General features: G+C 42.1%; 1 protein-coding gene across 1 annotated transcript in view; it reads right to left on the bottom strand.

Moving 5' to 3' along the window:
- COLQ (collagen like tail subunit of asymmetric acetylcholinesterase) overlaps positions 1 to 16,592 on the bottom strand; it is a 41,112-nt gene extending 24,520 nt beyond the window's left edge. The window contains exons 1-3 of the mRNA XM_010398986.4: positions 16,396 to 16,592; positions 4,035 to 4,147; positions 2,364 to 2,459 (exon numbers count right to left, since the gene is read on the bottom strand). Coding sequence (XP_010397288.1) covers positions 2,364 to 2,459; positions 4,035 to 4,147; positions 16,396 to 16,501 — 315 coding nt within the window. The 5' untranslated portion in view covers positions 16,502 to 16,592. The remainder of the gene's footprint in view (positions 1 to 2,363; positions 2,460 to 4,034; positions 4,148 to 16,395) is intronic.
- Between the last annotated feature and the right edge of the window lie 7,525 nt (positions 16,593 to 24,117).

Genomic DNA, 24,117 nt, shown 5'->3' with positions numbered 1-24,117 from the left:
TGTTTCTAAAATGCTTTGGTTCACAGATCACCTTTTATTTTTGAACGATTGATGAAAAAAAAATCCCATTAACCTGCATCAGAGAAGTATTAGATTCACTGTAAAAATCACTCACTCCAGGTTTGGATCTTGGCTGTCTTATACTGCCCAAAATGTGATCAAATTGTACATTAATAGGAGCAAAATGTACCTTCAAATACAAATTACTCCAACTATTTTAGTCAGTAGAGTTATTTTAGGTTTTTGGTAGTAAATATCAATGTATCCTATTAGAGTTAGAACCAAATTTTACCTTATTTATTTCATTTTACCTTAGGATACACATGGGAGGAACTACACTCTAAGTTATACCATTACAAATCTAATTCTCCTTCTTATGAAAATTTATTAAAATTCAGCTATGAGTCAACAGTCTGAGCTTTTGAAACTCCTCTAAAAGCCATGCAACCTACAGAAGAATTCAGAAGTAATTACTAGATGTCTCTTTGTAATGGTAGTATTTCATTGCAGGTGGCCATTGTTACAGAAGTATTTCCCAGAAGACCACTGGCTCTAATGTTGTCCCTGTACAAGACACAGTCCTGTAACTTATAATTAAAAATTCCAAAGCCATGTTATACCCATCCTACTGTCTGCTGTTATGATAAAACCTGCCAGCCTGCTCTATTTAAAAATGTTCTTGGAGGGATCATAGGTCATTTGATTGCAAGATTAATATTATTTATAGCAATGGACTTTGTAGAACAATAGAATTAACATTACTTTCTTGCAATTGAAGTCAGAGAAACTATCAAGAGGATTTTTTTTTTTAAAGAGAGTCTAGAAAAGACTGAAATAACAAGTGCTTTTCTCACATGTACAGCAACTCTGGACCATGGCCAATCACACTGAAGGGCTGTTTCATAATGCAGAGAAGACTTTCCTCAAGACAGAACTAGGCAAACACTTCCCATCACTTCTGACCACACTTCTCCACTCTCATGAACTAAATGAATCTTCCTCATCCTGCATCTCAGCAAAGACAAAATGGCAGAACAATAAAGAGGAAGTTCATGGAGAGTTGAAACGACATGATCTCTAAAGTCTCTTCCAACCCAAACCGTTCTATGATTCTATAAAACAAAGTCTTTGGGGCTTTCACCTTGCAACTTCTAGACTCTGCAATTACCTTCTGAAGTACTGACTTATAAATAATTAAAGCTATGCTTTTTGCCACATAACTGAGCCTTTGCCTTGATGCGGTGCCCATACATTTAAGTGCTGTTTGGGCGCTTGTTACCTTCTCAGGCTGCCAAAGCCTCAGTCACAGCTTTGCTCAGCACAGGCCCTGTGCCATGGCTGCTATTGGCTGTATGGCAATAAACTGGCACCAAGGGGCCTTGAGGAAGATCATTGTCCCAAAGCACCAGGCACAGCACATAGATTGGGACTGTCTGAGACCCAGGACAAACTGGAAGTACCTCTCCATGAAAACTCTCATTTTTCCTTGGAGAGAACTGAAATGGAAAGGCAAATGGGTGATCTTCTCCACAATATGGAGATATTCATAAAAATCTTCCCTCTAGAGGTGGTTCATTTCCACAGAAGAAGCAGGCCAGGTTGGATGGGGCTCTGAGCAACCCGGTCTAGTTGAAGATTTCTCTGTTCATTGTCATGGGATTGTACTAGCTGACCTTTAAAGATCCCTTCCAACTCAAACCATTATGTGATTCTAAGACTTCTGACCTTCCTCTGAAGATTTTGGAAAGAATAAATTGTAAAAAATGAGGTGCGAGGTCAAAAAGACTGGTCCAAGGCTATCCAGCAAGTCAGAGGCAGAGGTGCTGCAGGTCAAGCTATGAGACCTTGCACCTCCTGAATCCTATCCCACTGCCCACCTTGTCCCTGATTTTGCTGTAGATGTTTGCTAACATCTACAGCCTCTCCTTGTCCCTGATTTTACTGCAGATGTTTGCCTTCTCCGAGATGTACTCCACTAACATTCCAGTCCATTGTGTCTCTTCTGCATCCACTCCACAGGCTCTTGTCCTCACAAAAAAGAACAGAGTCCAAAGCAAAGAAAAAACTGACAAAGACCCTCTGAAAGAAGTGATGACACCTCCAGGATTTTTGATGGGTGCTACCCACTGTAAACTGCACAAAAATGAAGGTTGAACTTGAAACAGAATGGAGTATGCAAGGCAGGAATGAGAACACAAGGTAAAAAGACTACATTATATGCAAAGTCCTATCAAAATGAAATTAAGCCAGAGCTTGGCATGCTTACTGAGTGGTAAAAAGCATTTCCACATGTTTTACAGCTTTGTAAGGACTTTGGAGCAAGTGAGAGAACAATGTGGTTTAATCACGTATGCATCACTCACCTGGGGGCCAGGAGGCCCTGCAGAACAGTGAGGTTCAGGCAGAGAGGAAGCCTGTATTGTCTGGAGCTCATGACACAGCTCTTCCACATCCAGCTTCTATGAAACATCAAACATATGAGTGAACATGCAGGCACACGTAGCCTGTTGGAGAAATGCATAAAAATCCAGCCACCACACACTACAGCCTAAAAGAGTTTATTTCCTCCCTTTGGGAGAAGCCTGGGGTTTGTCACAAGGTTATCCTCATGGATGTTTGAACACTAGCACTTCAGCATAGCCTCCTGCCCCATGCTTCCTCTTCCTCTTCCTCCTCCTCTTCCTCTTCCTCCTCCTCTTCCTCCTCCTCCTCCTCCTCCTCCTCCTCCTCACACAGAGGTACATCACAGCCAGGCTGCCCCTCTGAGCCACCGTGAGACCCTGGCCTATTCTTAGACCTGACCCTGCCCTCTCTATCCCACTTTGCCAGCAGCAGCTCCTCTCCAAGAATAGCATCCTTGCTCTAATAATAGAGACTTCACTCAGGGAGGGCACAGGCAGCATGAACTTCGCTCCAGAAGACACTAACTCAGAGGCTTTCATTCACTGCAGATCAGAGCCAGTGCCTTAAATGATTATGAATATCTGATCTTTTGACTTCAAAATTAACCTTTCATGAGTAAAATGCCTTTTTTATGCCCTGTGACAAAAGTGATCTCCCCCAGAAATGCAGATGAACACTGAGCCAGAAACACCGGACTAAAACAACTGATCTTCAGCTTCCCAGTGAAAGGCCATTTTCCAGTAAGGCTCTGACTACAGGCTCCAAAGAACAAACTGCTCATAGTTTAATTCACATGGCTCCCACTCTGCTCATAACTGCTTATTTACGTATCATGTTTTTATGGAGAGATGGTGTGAAGGGTGATTTTAGGCTCAGGTTACTCTGAGATGCTTGCAGGAATCTCAGGGACCCTGGTCCCAATGTCATCCTCACTGAAGGAGTACACCACATTCCTAAAGAGATCTTGTCTTTGGATCTCCTTTTTGTGGAAATCAAGGCACAGGCAGGAGAGGTGATGAGGAAGGCAAAGGCAAGTAAATTTTGGTCTGGAGAGAACAGCACCCTGAGTTCAACCCTGATCTCTCAGAAGGCATATGTGTATGGACATGTATCACACAGAGCAGGTCTGTGCAAGGGTGGGTGAGTGAAAACTGCACACCAGCACCTCAAACACGTGTGTGTCTCTGCAAAATGAATAGATTCCACGGGAGGATTTCAGTACCTTCATTTCACCTACTAGGTAAAGCAAATGTGATACAAAACAGGACATACACATCATGAACACCCTGAAATCACTGTGCAGGATGGAAAATTGCCCTTCAGCCCTTACTGGTCTACTGCATTGCCATTTCCTTTAGTTCAGGATTGGCTCACTCTAAGAAGGTTTCTAAATAGAGTAAGGAGAGTATTTTAAGTTAATTGAATTAACTGCTTGAACAAATCCAGCCTCTTCCTTGATCTATTTGATATTTACTTCAAGCTCCAGTCTGGGATGCTGAGTGATTGTCCTCACAGAGCCATATCAGCACAGCCAGGCGGGTTTGCTGAGTGACACCATGAAGCAGTGCTTGAGAGGATGCTTCACTCTTTGTCATTAAAACTCATGTAGAAGAAGTAAAAGCCACACTTACAGTTCTCCAGCTGTGCCTGAAGTATGGTGGTGGGAACAGGGGCGGTGGAGGAGGGCCAAGGAGGCAGCATGCTCTGCAGTTGGGCTGCTTCTTCTGTTCCAAACAAGGGAGATCTGTTCAATACAAACACTCATCTGTGGTCTTGAACAGCACAAGCATTCCTTACAGAATAAGAGAAGTTGCCATTTCACAGTATTTTCCTACATCCTATATGCATTGGTTACAATGCTGTAATCCAAGCACAGATTTAAGAAACCCGGTGGACCCTTAAGTCTCTAAGTTCCTTCTTGTGCTGAAGGCTGTGCAGAGTTTTAAGCCCTTAATGTGGCTCTGACACAGGCTGAATCTGGAAAACTTCAGATAGGTGACACTAGAAAATGAATCAAACATTTATTGTTTTCTCTACCCTCTGTTCCAAAATTTTGTTAGAAATAGCATCTTCTGGTCCCTGTCACAGCCCACGTGCCACCAGGAAAGCACTCAGTGCTGTTGGCCATCACCTTCCCTGTGAACTGAATCACTTTGATGGGTGGGAAGTGGGAAGCTGTCCTACAACGCGTTTACTTGTATTTCCTCTGGGACTTCAACCAGGTTGCTGTACTTCTGGTTTGTGCATCATCCCTAAGAATAAATATCCCACAACCCAGACTTTGCCGAAAGCTTTGTCACCGACTGACTGGTAAGGCAGGACCTCAGTTGTGTTTGGCAGTGTATTTAATGTTTTCTAAGAGGTAAACTTCCATCAAGAATATAAGAAGCTGTGACCAAAATTCACAAAGGAAGGATATTAAGATGGTGCATTTATACACTGTACTTTTTCCCCTGAATTTTACTTGCTCCTTGGGAAATACAGCACTAATCAGAGTGAGAGCCTTCTTCAAATGTTTTGCCAAGGATAGCAAATATTTATTTATGCCTGTTGGTTTCTTCCTCTGGCTAGTGGCAGCTGGAATGGATGTCTGTGAACTGAAGGGTGGCAGGGAGCCAAGAAGAAAAGCCTATGGCAAAGTATCTGGTATTAATAGAAAATCTCTAAATTAGGTTTCTGGGAAGACAAACCTGATGAAATTGCTAGATTTGTGTGCAAATCAATTGCAGGCTGGATATTAGTCACATCTCAAGGTAAGGGAAGAATAGAGATACTTTCAAATGTCTCAGAAAATCTCTTATGTCAGTTCCATCATCCTATGTTAATGGGGACGGCTTTTTCTCAGTCCTGATGCACAAAAAAGAGCTGCCCAGAGGAGTGTGATTCAGCAGCATTCAGGGGCTGCTGAATCATGTCATCCCGATTATTTTTCTCTATTAAAACAATATTTGCGATGATACATTTGAATTCTGGAAGGGTCCGTAATGAAGACTCTTTCTCAGCTTTTCCTCACAAGTTTGAAACTCAGTCAAAAACTTCAATTTAAGAGAAAGGCAGAAGACTTATTAAAAGATAGGTATATATTTTAATTTAAAGCTTTAAATACATACTGAAAATGTCAGTGTCCTTTAAAAAGTAACAAAGGTATGAGTCTCCTGCCTCCAGATCTTACAAGTAATAAAATACAAAAATATGAAGAGTTAAGTTTTATATTGGCTTAACCTGAATTCAGTCACTCTTATGCAGCTGTAACCAAGTGTTTCAATTTTTAACACACATACTTCTGTGGTTGTCTGAGTTTCAGGGCTGTATTTGAACATATTGCATTGGGATAAAATAGGACATTATTAAGGTAATGGACAGATTGAAATTTAACAGGGTATAAAGTGTGATTATTACTTTACTTTAAGCCACATTCCAATGTCATCTTTCTTAGTATTACCTCATTCCTTGGTCTAGATAAAATTTCAGTAGCATTATTACCATTCAACAAGAATAAGAATACCAAAACCAGCCTGATGTGGTTTAGTTGCTAAGAGATCACTACCAGGCACCACAGAAAAAGGTTTGCATTACCACAGTTGTACTGCTACTTAAAAAAAAAGTGTTGTTCTTTAAATATTTTGCAAACATAAGATTACAGCTATAGTTCTAATATTATACTTATCACATCCTATAAGTAAATTCCAGTCCTGGCTTATAAAAAATTTGGATTCTCCTTTTTAGAAGAAAAGCCTGAAAATCTGTGGAACAGCTTTATTGTGAAAAACACTATACCTAACCAAGCTGGTAAAAAAATAGCCCCTGATTTCAATGTTTATCACCTTATGCTACTGCAACACAAGTTAGGTTGAAGCCCACTTTAGGTTTGCTGGTATGAACAGTGACAGCATGTACTGATGTCAGCATGGAGACAAGCAAAATCTACCTACCAGTAATAGTAATAGACACTATTACTATAGATATTATTAGATATTAATAGATGCTATTATTATAGATACTAAATTCTAATAGACACCATTATTATATACTAAGTAATTATATACCATTAGTAGTAAAGATACTGCTATAGAGAACAGGTTTCAATTATGTAATGACTTGGGTAGTTAATATTTCAGGGGCTCCATCAGTAATCCTGGCTATGCTCTGGAAGGTGCATTTGTCAAGCAAATATTTAAGAAAAGACTGATTCTAGACCCAAGAACCTTCCCCACTCAGGAATGACAGGTGATATGACAGCAGAAGGAGCAAAAAAATGAATGATTCACAGAGGGACTGCAGGTATGACTGCTATAATCTTATCTTCCAGTAAGCACCACATTTCTTTGGTATGGATTTTGTCAGTAACTGCAATAGGTCCAAGATGTACAACCATTACAGTATCACCTTGATTTATATCACAAAAGGGTTACCTTGGCAGGCTTACAGGCACTCTGCAAAGGCAATGCATATTTTTAGGCTCCAGGTTAGCTTTGTTTGCTAAACAGAGCTTCAGAATACTCCAGTCCCCATCAGTGGAAAAAATCTCAGCCCAAGAATAGGACTGTCATAGTTTTCTGTGAAATATGAAGACCCTGCCTACACAGAGCATGCGTTTACATATCTCATATGAAAGCTGCTCTTTCAACAACTTCAATGCCAAAGAACATATTCAATAAGGAAAGAAAGACAAAATGAAGAAATCCTTTTAGGACTTGTCCAAGAGGCAGTTGTTATCAAAGAACATAAAAACTAAAATTGTCACTTTTAAAATAGAACACATTCACATTTTCAGGTTATTTTTATTGTCAAGGCTATAAATTAATCCAGTTCAAGAAAGTGACTTTATAAATCCATGGGTATACTGCCAATGGTAGCTTCAGAAAACAACATACTTTAGATAAGGTGTGATGTTTCATGTTGCTCCTGCAGATTTCTTGTGACCATAGCTGGAATTTGGGAACTCTTATTCAAGATGGTACAAAGCAGAAGCCTTCACCCAGGCTGAGTCCCCTGGAGTGGGGCTCATAAGGGGTCTAAGAGGCCTCCTAGGGCAGATCCTAGAGGAATCTTCAACACTACAAACCCCCACAGCTGCAACAGAGATACCAGAGAAGTCCTGCCCTGGATTGAAGTCCAATTTACAGGATTTCATTGAAAAAAATCATAAATAAACCATGAAAGTGACTTTCATCCTAAAATTGCAAAGCTGTAGGCCGAACGCCAGGAGGAAAGGACAAGAAAGGAAAGGGATACTTAACATGTGTTTCCCTTCCTATTTATGACCACACTGATCCAGCAAGCCCTGACGGGAAGCCGAGCTATTATCCAAAGCCTTCTCACCCTGACAGCAGGGCTGGTGGCTTGCCCAGCTTGTGACAGGCAGGGCTCTGCTGGACAGAGCCCTCTGATGGCTGACACCCATCACAGATGCTTCTCCCACTCGGATGGCACTCAGAATTAATAATAAACAAGCTGGGCAGACCAGCCAGTTAATGAATGTGGGCTTGTCCAGCTGAAACTGAGACTTTGATCTGCTTTGTTGTCATTCATTCAGGCTCCTCTCAGCCTCCTTGCAAGGACAGCAGAGCACCACAGGCCGCAGACACCCAGCTCCGTTCTGTACATCTACTGCAGGTGACTGGGACACATCTTCCTCTTAAGTTAGGAAAGCTTAAGAGCTTGGTGCCTTTTGAGAGCACCTTTTGTATTTACAGAGCAGATGCAGGTATTAAGCTCTCCTTCAAAATCCCAAAGATAAGTGCCAGCATTATCAATATATGCTTCTTTAAAGTGTGTCTTATGAAACTTTTTGACCCAAAGTGTGTTTTAAGGACATATAAGCAGAGATGAGAACACAGCTTGTGTTTGGAGCTGGGCTGAACTGTCAAGTTAGTGAATTGTCTGCATCTCTCAGTACATTTTAGAACTTGGACCTTATAGTTGATGGCCTAAATATATCCTTCCCTATAAACCAGATTAAATATGCCAAAGAAATATATCAAGCTTAGGTAATGGTGTCTGTGTGGAGGAGGTGGCGACCCATGAAATTCCTGTGGGAGTTAACAGGATGAGACACAGAGCTGCAGATCTTCCCTGCCACTAGTTTCCTTTTGCTTAAGATGGGGCTTCAGAGTCTTCAAGAAACAGAACAAAGCAGATCAGAAATTATTTCAATTAATTTCAGAAAATTAAGAAATCCAGATGAAACCTTGCAAGTTTCTTTTAATAGAATAATAGAACCCCTTAGGCTGAAAAAGACCGCTAAGTTCAAAAGGTTAACCTAGCACAGTCAAGAAAATCTCAGAAAAATTTGAAAGTGTTCCATTTTTAAACTCCAAAGTGACTACAGGCTGTGGCAGCAGTAACACCTACTTTACCAGCTGGTGCACACTCAGAAATTGTAATAAATAAATAAATAAATAAATAAATATATTTAAAAATCAGTCAGTGTTCCAAAAGCTTGACAGTAGCATGATCCCTGGCATGCTGCCTGGACAGCAGGTCTGGGTATTCACCTGTCTACAGGAGCAAGGACACTCTGACCTCCATCCCCACCTAATATTTAGCTCACGTCCCTCAGCAGCTCTGGCAGCCTGGCTGGGGAGCAGTGAGTGGCTGCATCTCAGAGGTCAGCTCTAGAAAACACTGCAGACATGGCAAGATGTGGGAAAGCAAAGGGGGTTATGGGGTTTCTAAGCAAAGGAAAAGCCTTCTAATCCCTGTATTTCATTTCAGACATTTTATCTGTGTGTATGTGCCTCTATGAGGACAATACATGTGCCAGAAGATTATACAGTGTTCTCTCAGACTGACTGGAGAAGGAAAATTCTGAGAGAGAGAGAGGAGGATTTGCTTGTGTTGGCTCTGCATTGCATTTCACAAACCAGTGAAAAATCCCAGTAAAATCTGATAGGTGGAACACTTCAGTGGGTTATAAAAAGGGTTTATAAAATAAACCCATGTCTTATAAATCCCAATAACCATGACAGGGCTATTTTGCGCAATTTTCCTTCTAATGCCTTTCATTTGCAGAAGTCCAGAGCTCTAGACACTGCTAAACAATGTTGACAACTCTAAGCACTCCCCATCAGTGTGTGAGAACCTGAGGCACAGAGAAGTTAAGCAAGTCCCCCAAGTCCATGGGTAACTTAGTCACAGTACCAGAAACAGACTTCCAATCTGGTGAATCTCAATATCGTGTCTCAATCATTTTAGGAACCAGATCATAAAACTCAACTACTTGTCACACCAGAGCAATAGTATAAATACTCTGAGTATTAAAGCCTAAGAATTTACTGTAATCTGTAGAAGAGCCTGAAGCCCTAAAGGTTAAAGCAGGACGGCTGCTGCATCAGCCCTGAAAGACATCTACATGTCATTCACTGCCACACAGTCCTCTCCCACTTTGTGTGAGATCAGTAGCAACAAATCTGAGAGACACCAGTTCCACCCTTCTGCGACTGCAAGATCATAATCTGTCAGTGCTGGCATAGATCAAACATGTACTTGACTTTGATGTTGCTCCACCATATGCTCAGACGGTCCCAGACAATCCCTGTGAGGGTGTGGGTGTTGCTGTGTGCTCAAAAAGACTTCAGAGAAAAGCCTCTCAATTCTTCTTTGAAAGTTTGTTGCCATGAACTAGATTAATTCCTCATGACTCCCTTGCTGCAACAGATTCCCAGCCCAGCTGACTTTATTCTCCTGCCTTTGACCAAAAAACCCAACTACATATTGACTTTGTAGTGTAAAAAAATGTTAACTTTGGAGTTTCAAGAAGCTAATAAAAATAGTCTATGATCACTTCCCTGGGTAGAAGAAAACTGAAATGTAGCACTGCCGTTACTTGCGTGCATTCCCCAGAAACCTACATTTATCCATACCCTCTTGCTAGCTCCTGAGGAAAATGGTTAACCTCTTTTCCCCTCAGTGTCTCAGTTCTCCTCTGTATTTTTCCTATACCCATCTTGCCTTCCCAAATGCCCTTTCACCATCACAGCTGTGTAACTACAGAAAGTGTCCCCACAATTTCCTTTGCATTAAAGGGGTGATTCCTTGGAGAGGAGAAGGGAAGAAATAGAGCACCTAGGTTGGGGTTTGCTAATTCCTGTAGAATTTTTCCTCTCTTGCTTATTTCTGATATTGCTCAAACAATTAACCCTAGATTTGAAGGGCTTGCCCTGTTCTCTTCTACCTTCTAAGCTGCAGCACGAGACAGATCTCCCGGCTGTGTCCTGGCTGAGTCCTGTGCTGCACCACAGCTGATTCTGCAGCCACACACCATCCTAGCACCAGGAGTTAAAGACTGCAGGGGTACAGGGTCTACTGTGACAACAAATGTCCTCCTGTCTAAACACAACTGATACTTTTCTACAGTTTTAAATAGGATTTGCAGTTTCTTTTGCTGCAATCACGCTGCTGGTGCTCCTGTGCCAATATCCCACCCATGGGAAGCCTCAGTGTCTGATAGGAAACAGACTGTCAGCTTCAAGGAGGATAAAATGTGAAGTCACAGACTGTTCCCTTCCTGTGCAGGGGTTTAGAAATATTGACATACCCATGAATGAACTGCCTGTACTAAAGGCAGAGGCCTACAAGCACAGTCTGTCTACAACTACATAGGGACTAAGCTGATTTTGCAGCACTTTGGATTACTTGTTGGTGGAGCTTCTATCCTTTCAGTGAAAACACCTGATTTTGAGACACCTTACTTTGCTGTGCTGGAATGTAAGCCTCCAACTTTCAGTCTGCTCATAACAAAAAACTAGTATTCACCTTCTAGCATTCTAGCATGCCCACTACTTATGGACTATAGACAGTGCTATGTTCATTCATGGCAGCGGTACAGCACGGACAAGCTTGGACCAGGTGGATCTCCATGTCAGCTGCAGATCACTTTCAGCTGAGATTCCCTTTTGGGCTGGGTGCTGCCTGTCGGAAGCATTCATAGGTTATAGAAAAACCTTCAGATCAGTTACTGCTTCCTTTGCTGGAAAGCCAAGCAAGCGCTGCCTCAGCTCCTGTCCCTGGCAGCTGGAGGACTTCTTCACAACCCAACAAGTGAATGGCATGATATTCAGCTTAAACAGTATTTCACTGAACCCTTTCCCTTCATCTGCATTGTCATGGAACCTTTTTTGACAAGACAAGAACCTTGTCAACCAGTAATGCCGTAAACACACCAGAAGACTGTTTCCTCTCCTGCGTGCAGGACCAGGGCTGTACTTAAGGAGCCTTGTTGCAAACACGTTCCAGCTTCCTCACTAGAGGCTATGTCCTCTTCTGATTTTTATTTACTGCTGCAAGGCAAATGCCACAACCCTGTGAAGTGCCTCTGATGTCCTTTCCTTGTCCCTTACCCACAGGATCAAGCGGGCTCCTACTTGCTGGTTTACTGCCAATTTCAGAGCAGCTCTGGGGGTCCTTGGTTGTTGTGGATAACATCAGTGTTCCCTTTGCCCTTCCTGACAAGAAGATGGATGCAGGCCTGGAGTCATGAACAGGTTGTGCACCAGTGTGGTTGCTCTGCTCTCACCTTGCTCAGCACAGCTGTTGCAGCATACACCACCAGAGAAGCTCTATGAGTTCTAAGGTGACTTCTTTCCTGAGCATCACCTACATTGACCTGAGCAGGACACTCAGCTTGGGATTTCCACAGGTCATATCTACCAGGGGAGATATATACAGATAAAGTCAAACCAGGTGTTTTCTTTAACTGTGCTTATTTTAAAGACCCATTTGCTTGAAGCAACAGTAACTACACCATACTAGGCTGTTAATTTGCTACCAGTCCAAGCCTTTCCCCAGAGGCTGGTTGGGAACTGTCTTCTTCAAAAGCTTAGAACGGTAATCACAACACCATCCTTCTTTTGGCTTATCTTTCCAGCTACCCATTTGGGCTATCAAGTTAAAACAGCCTGTCCCAAGGTTATTTTTTTTCTCTGAAGTTGAACAGAGGTTCTACTGAAAGAATATTTTGCCTCCCTTTCAGGCTTGTATGAATCACAAACAAGACAGAAAGCTCTCAAATGTCCTGCCCCAAGACCTTTGGCTACTCAGATCCACAGCTAGGTGACTGCCCTCTCATGGCCAATGATACTCTGCTGCCCTTCTCTAATGAAGCTGTAGCCTGTCAGTGGCTCATTTCCATCAGGAATTTTAATCTAACCACAGCTTTCCTGCTTATGTGTGTTCCATGAGAAAACCACTGACCAATGGCACCAGGATGCTCAGCACCTCCTGGGCCCATGCTGACTTTATAGAGCAGAGCCAGGCTTCCTTCCCTGGTCTGGCATTTTTGCTTGCTAGTCACCCTTTTGGCTGTTTTCCCAGCAGTCTCTGGCTGCTGCCTTTTGAGAGTCTTCAAGTTATACTTTTTGTCTTGTTTTATTCCTTCTACAACTTTCTTTCTCCTGCAAACACTCTGATAATGCGTTCTGTTGTGATTTTACATAATTAAATATTTACAATTACTCTCTTCAAAAACAAAATACATCCACCTGACATCTTTGCTGTTCATTTTGACAATATTTAGGGTTCCTGCAGGGAAAAGAAACCCAAACCCTGGTTTGGATGGGGTCAGATATTCCTTTTATAGAAAGACAGCCCCGATCCCAACTCCCTCAGTGTCAGGAATCGTCCCTTGTTTCTGTGTCCTTTCTCTCCTGCTGTTCCCCTCACAAATGCACAATGCCCTCCCCCCATAGCACAGCATCACAGTGGCTCCCAAGGTCACTTCTCTGTGCTGCCCAGCCAAGGCTTTCACCCCACACAGCTCCCCTTCCCAGCCCACCTTGCCCATCACCACAGCTCCAACAGTGTCAGTCCACAAGAAAACTGAATTGTTTTCTGCAGCTCTGCCACGTGAGGTCTGGTTGCAAATATTACACCTTCCTGACTCAAAGAGGATGAACCTAATGCCCAGTGAGATATGATGTTCCTTTTCTTCAGGAAAATATTAGGACAAAGGCAAAGAAAGAGTGAGGAATACTGCCAATAGTTCTCTGATATCCCATTGAGTTCTTTTAAACTGATCAACCCTAATCTTTCCAAAGGACTGTGAATCAATATTGATTGTAGGAAACAATTCAATCAAGGGATGCATTTGTGGCATGCATAAAAATCCAGAAGAAGCACTGAGATGCAGTTCTTTTTCTTTGTGTGCTTCTGGGAATTTAAATACTGTCCCAGAAACGCTGGGCCTGGATGAGCAGGATAGGGGAGGAGAAGGAATGAGGAGGAGAGGAAGACAGTCATTCTACTATCTGAATTTGGAAGGTGGCTTCCTTCAGGCTGGTTCTTACAAGGTGCAGACTGGTTCATGTAGCCCTACTAAAAATGACCACAGAACTCATGCCTTCATCATGTGAGTGCAGCAGTTCAGGAACCTCAGTAGGGCAGAGCTCTGAAAAATAGATGTAAATGACACCACGAACACAAGTGGTGGAAGGGTGGGATATGACAGGTTACCCTGAAAACAACCTGCTGTCTCCAGGGGCTGAGCTACCCATCCCTGGGGGTCTTCACTGCCATGAGGAAGCATAGCCACATGCTTAAGCATGTTTTAAGATTATTCCCTGAAACATTTTCTCCAGAAATGACACTTCAGCACCATGAGACTCAACTCTTTGGAGCTGACATGACACTCAAAATACTTCTAGAAACAAGGATGCACTGTTGCTTGAGGCTGATGGGACTCTAAGGTGGAAAAAAAAAACCCCAGATTATTCTTCTTTCCCCAATTACTGTATGAACAATTTTCCACCCTACAGGCTGTTTCCCATTTTCTTTGTGACCTGTAAGCCTTTTTGTTTGTGACCTATTGCTATGCAAAGATGTGTGAGGACAGGAACAAAAGTAGTTTTAGGCCAGAAGTTTTCAGACATACCTGGAAGATACCCAAATGTTTTTTCCCAACTATAGGAAAGACAAGCCATCACTTAAGAACATCCTCTCTGCTAAATGGCATTAGTTTCAGAATTTGAAAGTGCACTGCTGAAGTTCATTCTTTAAATGTGAAATTGCATCCTGGTGCCAGATACAAATAACTGACTCAGCTGACAGCCAGAGAACATTTGAGAAATTACTAAAATAACTGAGAATGTAAGTGGAATTAATTCACCTTCAGTGTGAATGGAATTAGTTCACCTCCTGTGCCCACTGTCAGATTTCTACCAGAAAAATCAGAACTTACTGCTTTTTTCTTAGAAGTTTCTTAAAATGCAGATGCAACCAAAGCACTAAAGGAATCCCTTATTATATAACTTTTAATACCAAGTAGCCCTAATTAGCAAGTAATAATGGCACACAGGTATGTCTCTTAATCCAGCCTGGCAGCTGTGGGATTATGATAGAATTTTCTACCAACTGCTGTTTCTTCCACATATTATCAGGCAAATGCTGACAATACATTCATGGCAGGAGTCTCACTAAGAGCTTGCTGGGTATAAAGGCGATTTTCAGTGTCTTGGCCAGAAGAGCCTAGCGTGGGGCTTTGCCATGGAGCAGAGAGCAGGGTGGGGATCTGCCCAAAGGGGTCTCTTGCAGACAAGCCCCAGGACTGCACCATGGAAAATCCAGATTCTGGCATTTTCCTTCATGTTTGCCTCTTCTACTATGGTTTCAGCAGAGATGACAAGTCTTCCCTCTTCCTAGGGGCAGGTTATTTGTTAAACTTTTAATTCTTAAGAGGACAGCTCAAATGTCTTCTGTAGACACACAAGAGCGTGCCACAGGAGAAGGCGATAGAAACATCACATTCTTGTTTGCCTGCATGGCATCTACAAGTGTCAAATAAACAAAAAGTACTTCAAACCAAATTTTGATGCCTGATGACTTACATGTTATTGCAAAGCAATTTGGAGTATATCAGAGAAAACTGGTGATTCCTGTGCCTCAGGATTAGCTAACCTCAACATAATGGAAAAAGCACATCCCATTGAAAAGAAATGGTAAAAAATGCAAAGGCTTTTTAGAGCTTGAATGTAAACCATCTGGCTCTGTGGGTACACCAGAGGGATTAGAGAGCAAGAAAGGCCGTATGCCTTTAGGTCCATGTCTAGGGTTGATTTTATGTACAGACTTAAAATATGCACCCCTTTGATCACTGTGAAAGCCATAGGGAGGATCTATAGGTATAGCAGGCCCTGACCTACAAACCCGGTTGAACCATCTCAAATCTGACACTGAAGGAACACAGGACATTAGTTAGAAGCATCTCTGTTGATACAGAATAACAGACAGAAGGTGGGAGACAGCGACTTGCCATGAATTGGTGAAAGTTCCTCAAAGAAGACACAGAGTCCTATGGCTTTCCCCTTCCTTTGCACAGAACGTGACTACAGGAAAGCCTTGCTGCTGAAACTGTAAAATGTATTAAGAGGGATTTCCAGTGCCCTGGCTCAACTGACAACTAATTTGTTTTGTCTTTTCCTAGCAGGGATTTTCCATGCAGTGGACTCTTGTTTGCTATGTAAGTCATCCGAGTATTTGTTAGTGTCATAGCCAGAGCCAGATGATGTTTATTCTGCTAACATCCAGTCAGACTCTGGCAGCACTCACTGAGGTCAGGGCTTTATTTATAGAAGCAGATATACATTGAGATTCATTTTCCTTCCCTTGCTGTATTCTACCTAAACTCATCAAAAACAGAAAGAAACATGCAGACATGCAAGTCATACACTAATTGGGCCAGATCCATGAATTAGCACAGCACTGCAGAGGCCAACGGAAAAAAAGCATTTTTGAGCAGCTGAGGATCTTGTCCATTATTTCTCATGGGGAAGGGAAGGGAGGGGTTTAAACCAGAAATTATAAAGCAAAAAGCAAAACCGACCAAGCAACAAAATGTCATGGCATGTGGCAGAGCAGGTCTGCAATGCAAAATCCCTCCACCGAGATCTGCAATTTGAAGTATTTTTTTTTCTCCTGTGTTCCCAGTCACCAGAAAGTGCAAGAATCAGAGTGCAGAGAGCTCCAAGCAAGGAAAAGTAATGACTTAAAGCAATTTACCTGCTGAAATTGAGAAGACATTGTCAGCGTACGCAGTCTGAGACAAAGCAAAGCAGAAGAAAAGCAGCAGGTAAGATCCCTGGACAAGCGGGCTGAGGACCAACATGCTGGCTCTGCCCTGGCAGATCCCAGCTCAGAGACGCAGGGCTGCTTTGGGGCTCTCTCTCTCCCCTCTCTCCCTCTCTGCCTTGCCTGCTCTCTGCCTCTGCCCTCACTATGGGATGCGTGTGTGTGTCTGTGTGTGTACGTCTCTCTCTCTCTCTCCCCCCCTCCCTCCCCGTGCCTTTAGGAAGAAAGAATGCCAACCATTTCCCATTAAATCTTCTCCTTACACTAGACACAGTTATATTTAACTCCTGTGCTGGATCAGTTGCCCCTATTGTGGACATTAGCTGCTAAAACTGAGGCATGGGGGATTCTGGTTTTGCTAACAGAAGCAAAAAGGCACTTTGGATAATAATAATGATGAGCAGGAATGGGAGAAATTAAGAACCGGACCATAAACAGAATCTTTTGGTACAGGCAACCAGACACCAGTGTCAAGATGGATAAAATCCCTGACTGATCATCTTCTACAGGTCACTAATTGCCTTAATGAGAGAGATGAGCAGTGACTTAACATCTGCTTATCCCTGGTAGCTACGAGTGTTGCATTCATGTACAGAGTGCAGCTCAAGGTGAGGGATGCCACAAAGGCTTCACAAATGAACAAGCACATCATTATTTTGGTTTTAAGTGAAAACGACAGTATCACTGATAGTGCCAGACATTGCACAATTGCACAGAGTTCACTGATGGGGTGCAACAGGTGGAAGAAACAATACATGTGCCGTGATGGGGTGAGTGAAATGCTATCAGCTCTGGGGGTGGTGCTGGTCAACACACTACACGGCACTGTGAAGAAAACAAACCTCCCACTCTCTGGAAACCAGCAGGTGCCCTTGCTACCTGTACAAAAGTTTGGTGTTTCTGTGCCTTATTGCAACATGCAGGGTTTTACAGATTAACTTGTGCCCTCTGAAAAACTAGCAGAGAGATCCTCCTTTCTGCCTGGAATCTGACGGTGGTTTCCAAGAAAATCAGAGGTACATCCTTTGCTGTGAAAAACATCATTATTCTCTCCCAGATAGAGATGGTTTTCTTTGCCCACTGTTTGTTGTTTCCCCCAAGAAAAAAGTGAAAGTATTCTGGATTAATTACAGAATTGATTTTTTTTCATTTAAGAAGAGTTCTCATTGACAGAAATGATGACATGTCCCCCTGGGCATTAACTCCGCTGTCCAGCAAAGTGAGATATTTCCACATTTCTGGTTAAATAGCCTTGGCTGTTACTTTCAATGCACTGCAAACATATTGACAAAATCTTTCTAAATGTAGTGGCTAGATGGGAAGAATCACATCTGCCTTATACATTTTTATCCTTAAAGGGCATGCTTATTATAACCATAATTCTTTCTAAAATCCCTTTCCAGTACTGCAACAATTTAGATAACAGATTTTCTATTTTAATTTAATCTAATCTACTTTATTCCGCTGTCTGTTACTTCTTAGTATTTGGCTCTTTTTAGTGAAGAGAGTAGTTTGGTCTCTTTCTTCTTTGACCAAGATAACCATGGAATAAGTGAGTGCCATTAGTTTTCTTGGCATGCTAGACCTCAGAGGGAAAGGAATACCTCTTGGGAAGTTTATCATAACAAACCCTAAGCACACAAGATAAATGTCCAGCTGCCTGATTATAAAGGAAAGCAGTGGGCAATCCCCATCCCCCAATTCCAGCATGGATGCTGGAAAAAATTGCTTAATATTGAAATGTCAAAATTGTATTAAAAGATTCACCTCTGAAGATATGTGACCAACACAATAGTTAGTCAAAGGAACAATTGAATAATTCCAAATCCTGCTGAAATCCTCCTGCAGTCTTTTAGCAATTGAAAATTGTGTAGAAATTTCTAGTACAAAATAAGTTCTATTTGATAAGGAAATAATTAATCCAATAATACTAGAAAGAACTAAGATCATGCAGTAGGACCCATATCTTTCCCTCCTTCTATGATTCTGTATCAGAGGTAGCCAGAAGTGATACAGAAAGCCAGGGCTGCTTCAGAGTTAAAAAAACCACATAAAGTTATCTTTGTAGTCAATTCTTAAATAGAGACTTTTTAATCTGGTTATTGCAGTGGAGAACCCTGATTAAAAATGGAGGTTTTGTCAATGTTTTCCTTCCTTTCAGCATAGCATCTCCATCACTCTGAGCCTGTTTGACCTGAAATGGCTCTCAGCCAATGTGAGAAGAAAGCGCTGTGGGCATACACTCTTCTGGGAAAAACACATCATCTTCCACAAACAAACGTGAAAGGAGATGTTTGGACTTTAACTCATTTGAAGAGACCTCTTCTTCATGATGCTGTTCCATTCCCTCCTTAGACTTCAGTGGAGAGCTCTCATTACAGGGCAGCGAGCCAGGCCATGTCAGAGTGCAGGTCCTGTGTTGTGTTTCCTCTAATTCTGAGGTGTTGGCCTTACCAGCTGAGGCTGCTGGCAAGGTTGCTAATGGTTTCATGGGAGAAGAACAAAGTCCATTGGAAATAAAATGGACAATAGCTGTGGGCTTATTGCTTATGACTTTCGCAGGTGACACCACAGCAGACTGATATTCCCTGCTCCAGGCTGGATGGCAAGGCTGTACACCTGGTCACACAGCTTCTTTCTGACCTCCATGGCGTCAGTGCTTATGGCAGAGAGAACCCTGAGGAGGGAAAGTGTCACGTAGCAGGGGGAGTCTGGCATGAGAGACTTGGCAAACATGTGCTTTCCAGGCCCTGAGCCTTGTGAACATGCTCAGCCAAGCAATGCATTTCTCCAGCTATTCCCTTTTCTTTTATTTGTGGTAGATGCCACAGCAAATAAAAATACCAAAAGCCAACCAACACATAATGAAAGAAAATAGCCTGAATAGTTTGTCTGTTCAAGGAGCCGTTGCTTGACCTTTTCAGCCCAAACTTTAGCTCTTAGAAGTGCATGGAGGAATCTGCTGATGACACTACCACGTAAATAGAATTTAGGAGTCTTTTTCTATGCAAGAATTAATGAATACTTTTTAAAAAGAAGGCTTCTTCCCAGTCCTGTTCACTTTTGGTTGGCAGGTACTGCATCAATGAGACAAGGTAAAATGAATATAGTTAAAATACCATCAATCTCAAATTCTTGCACGAACACCATTCTAGTTAGAAGGACAAAGATAATCACAGAATAGTTTGGGTCAGATAGGTCATCTAGTCTAACCCCCTGCAATAAGCAGGGACATTTCAACTAGATCAGGTTGCTCAGAGCCCCACCCAACCTGAACTTGAATGTTTCCAGGGAAGGGGCATCCACCATCTCTCAGGGCAAACTGTTCCACTGTCTCAGCATCCTCACCACAAAAAATTTCTTCCTTTTATCTAGCCTAGATCTACCCTCTAAGTTTAAAACCATTCTCCCTTGTCCTGCTGAGATACTCAATATATAATTGAGGCTTTCTAGTTCAAAAGTTTGAAAGCTCTTTTTCTGAGTGGGGCAAAGCTAAAACAGCAACCCCAAGTTAATGCAGTAATTCAATAACAGCTTGTGTCTGCAAAGTAGTACAGAAGAATCCTGTTCATTCAATTAGTACAGGAGCTGGAAAAGAATCTTTATAATTACATTTTCCTTGTGAGATAGTTATTTAGCAACAATTGTTTTTCACAATAAAAATACCTGCTCAATTTTGGACACTTGAATCAGTTATGCCTAACACTTAGATTTAGTGCTATGACAACACAGCTAACATCACCTTGGAAGATGGTGTTACTTGAAGTACAAAGGCAGCTGCTGAAGCAAAATGACAAGTGCAGAAAGGCAGTGAGTGGCTTCATCATTTCCTTGCTGGTGTACTTAAATTTAATTTAGAAGCCCATATAGGAACAGACTCACTAACTGTGTGATGAAGTAAATCCAACCATATTCACACACGATGAAGCTCTGGTTTACTCCACAGCTCCAGCCATGCCAGTCACCCCGCTGCATATCAGGACATGGGGCAGGTGCTCAGCTAAAGGCAAGCCAGCACCAGTCAGTCTTCAGATTACCACCCACTGCAGGAACAGGGTGAGGGAGGACGTTGATGGCAGGACATTCATGCCTAGTAATTCCCAAAGGCAACTCTTTTTTGCAAATTAGCCACTTAATGGATGTTATACATTGCGCACAAAAAGCAGTGGCCTTCTGGCCTCCTCTCTTCTCTGTGTTCACAGAAATGCAAAACTGATTGGGGAAGCTGATCTATTTTTGCACTCTTCAGAGCATATTTGTTTACAGAGCAGCCCAGCTCTCATCCCATGTTTAGAAAGTTCATCTTAAAACTCTAACATTGCACTTCTAGACTTTATTCAAAGGCTCAGTCCTTCACTTTTTTTTTGTTCACTCCTATGAGTAATCCCCATGCACACATTTCTTTTTCTACTGAAGACTATAGAACAAAAGGACATGAGTAAAGTTTATGGGATAATTCAAAGTGAGTTCCATCAAAGCTACCAGAACCACCCCACTTCTGGCCTTTTAATATTGGAGGGCACAACTAAGTAGAACAACTTTAAAACAGTAATTTAGGTGCTGACCTTTATAAAAGCACTCTTCTTCCTCTTTTTCCATTTCATTTGTCTTTTAAACCTTGCCTTCCAAACTGCAGAACATGCAATGCTTCTTGGATGACATGCACTCATCATACATGCTCACACATATGCACAGAATAAAGATACATGTCCAGGATTGACAGGTTTGGAAACCTGGGGCAAACATGCAAAATCTCAGAATGATTCACAGAAAAATGTCATACAGGACAAAGAAGACGCCCACAGAAATCCCTGTACAGTGGCCTTGGCAGTCGTAGTCCCAGCAAACTGAGGTCTCCAGTCACCAGTATCTAAGCAGATAAATTGTCTTCAACATCCTCAGATGGTGAATCATAAACAAGTCACAGCTATAACCCAGTCTGGTCTTGGTACTTGCAACTAGAGGAGATGGAAATAGTGTGCAGGGTAATTTTTTTCATCTTATTTTCATTCTACTGCTATTTACTTCTATTAGTAAATGTCTGCAGAACTCCCTGCCTGTACCGGTATTGCTGCTGTGCTGCCGGAGGCACAGAACACAGGAATATCTGGCAGTAATTGGCTCTCACAGCTCCTAATGTAAGTGATTTATCATCTAGCTTGCCAAAGAGCCCAATGAATTAAACACCACAAAGCACGACCTTGTTTTTTCTCTGTCAACATTTTTGCAGGAAAAAATGATTAACATCATTATTTTAATGCTCACACTAAACTCAGGACTTTTAATTCCAAACAGCTTCACAGATGTCTGGCAGTGCAGCATCCTGTTCCCGATTTTCATACTGCAGTACAGCCCATTACACCACTGAGATGCAAACAAACATGGATCCAAACACCAGTGCATGCATGCCTAGGAGAATGTCACCAGGCATAGGGATCCTCTACAGAAGGTTGCAGTGGCCTTCAGGTGAGTGGCCAGAGCACCACTAGTTCAGGAAAATACTTAATCATGAGTGCAACCACAGGCCTGCAAGTGAGAGCAATGAAGCTGCTCCTGAAATGAAGCATGTGCCTAGGTGCCTTGCCAAATCAGGGCCTGAAAAAGCTGCAGATACCTTGTCTTTTAAAAAGCATGAAGCCTCACTTTCCCATGGCTCATTTTGCTCTATCCTGGATACATCTGGGCACTAAATGTTTAGGGATCCTGTGACTTACAGAATGCAAAAGCAGGAGCATACCTGCTGAACCCACTTGGGGAGCAGTAGTAGAGGACAACAGCCAAGGGTTTACCCAAAGACTTGACAGAAGAACCAACATTATAAAGCTGAGGATAGGTAAAGAAATAGGTCACAGCAGAACAGCAAGAAGAAACAGCATTTTCGATTTTTAGGGTTCTTTAAGCAAATGGATGGCTACAAGTGCTGACCATGACACTACAGCAAGCAGGACTCAGTGAGACTCCTCTGGCACCTTAGCTGCTGGAAAAGCCCTGTTTTTGTAAGCTGATAATTAACTTCATGCTGATTTTAAAAGATGCTGGTTCAGGCTAAAGGTGGAGAGGATTTGTCTTTTTACAGTGGTTCAAATTTTGAAGCCCAGCTATACTGTTACCGTGGCAGCCATAGAAAATGCCTGGGCACTGCCGCCTGCTCAGTCATTCTGGGATGCCAGGGTTGTCATCTTCCAAACACAAGATAACTGAATCTAATCAAACCAGATGAAGTGCATCTTCCCAGCATCCTTTGCAGTATCAGGGAACTGTAATTAAGGCTGCATTAGAATTTCCATTATAAAGTCCTACTTTTGAAGCTTCAATAATTTGTATTTAAGACGACCTTACCAAATGGCCATTTGGCACACAGAGATGAAAACTTTGAGGAAAAAACAGATTCTGCACTAAAATCATTAATAAGGTCTCACTGATTCCAACTACATAAAATAAGGCCCAGCATTAGCTGCTTAGGTGTGGTAGATTTATATCCCTTGCAGGGCTGAAATATTAATTTTAACTAACATAATTTTTACTTATTTTCCTAGCACTTGAATGATATCCCTGTTTTTTCAGAGCAAGCAGGTAGTTTACAGCCTGGCTTGGGAGGCTTTCATACCTCAATCCCAGCAGCCATGTCTCCTTGCTCTAACAAGGATGCACTGCTTTGGCTGGAACTTGAAGTATGCCTGCACATCCACCAGTTCTGATATCAGCACCTCCCAGCACCACGGCTTATAAAATGCCATACATGCACATTGTCCTAATGATGATGCCAAGGAGACAAGACAAATCCTCGAAACACTTAGGAAAGAGCAAATTTTTAAAAACTGTGTTTTTAATGTTAAGATTTCATTAGACAGGGACTTGCATCCAGACATTGCGGAGCTCTAGCTTGGATGACTGCCTGAGAGTGTGTTGACACCACATCACCTCTAGAGCTGCAAGGTGACGCAGAGGCAGGCAAACGCACGGAGGAGAACTGAAAGGCCTCTCTGTCCAACAGTTTTGTTCTCAGGTAGGCCTGCAGGTTATGACAAGCTACATGCTGCAACAGCTACAGGGAGTCACTGCACAAAATTCGTTCCCAGGAACAGTGACTGCTTTCTGGAATCAAGAGCCACAAAAACTCAGGTAGCTGTGTAGGCTGGAGATGTAAAAAGGCTTATGTGAGTCTTCCACCTTCTTCCTCATGTGGTAACATTACCAGAACTAAGTTCTAGAGGAAATCTCCCATCACATATGTGCAAATATGTTCTAAGCTGCTTACATTCATGTGACCATGGTCATACAATCATACCATACAATCCTAGATAAATTGCTAATCCATTTCTCCAACTCTCAAACAGAGCAATTCATATCCTACCTTCAAAAGCATCCCTCATCTGCATACAGTTTAAAATTTGATCTAAGGCATTACACAAATAATTGCTAGTTGTATTGCTCAGACTATTACATATAGCTGATAAAAAGAAAAATAATTCCAGATTAAATTATGCAACAATTTCAGTACAATTTCAACCTTCCTTGCCTTCTCTATCATCCCCTTGAAAAGACTGATGAAACTCAAAATTTCTTAAGCATATTCAAGCAAGCAGACTGTTATTTTATTAACTTTTCTTACTTATTTCAGCATGATTTCAGATATCTTAGAGATTCCTGGAA

The sequence above is a fragment of the Corvus cornix genome, chromosome 2 (genome assembly GCF_000738735.6).
Source record: "Corvus cornix cornix isolate S_Up_H32 chromosome 2, ASM73873v5, whole genome shotgun sequence".
In the NCBI taxonomy this organism is placed as follows: domain Eukaryota; kingdom Metazoa; phylum Chordata; class Aves; order Passeriformes; family Corvidae; genus Corvus; species Corvus cornix.
The sequence above is the reverse complement of the archived record's forward strand: the minus strand, read 5'-3'. Positions and strand labels throughout refer to the sequence as shown.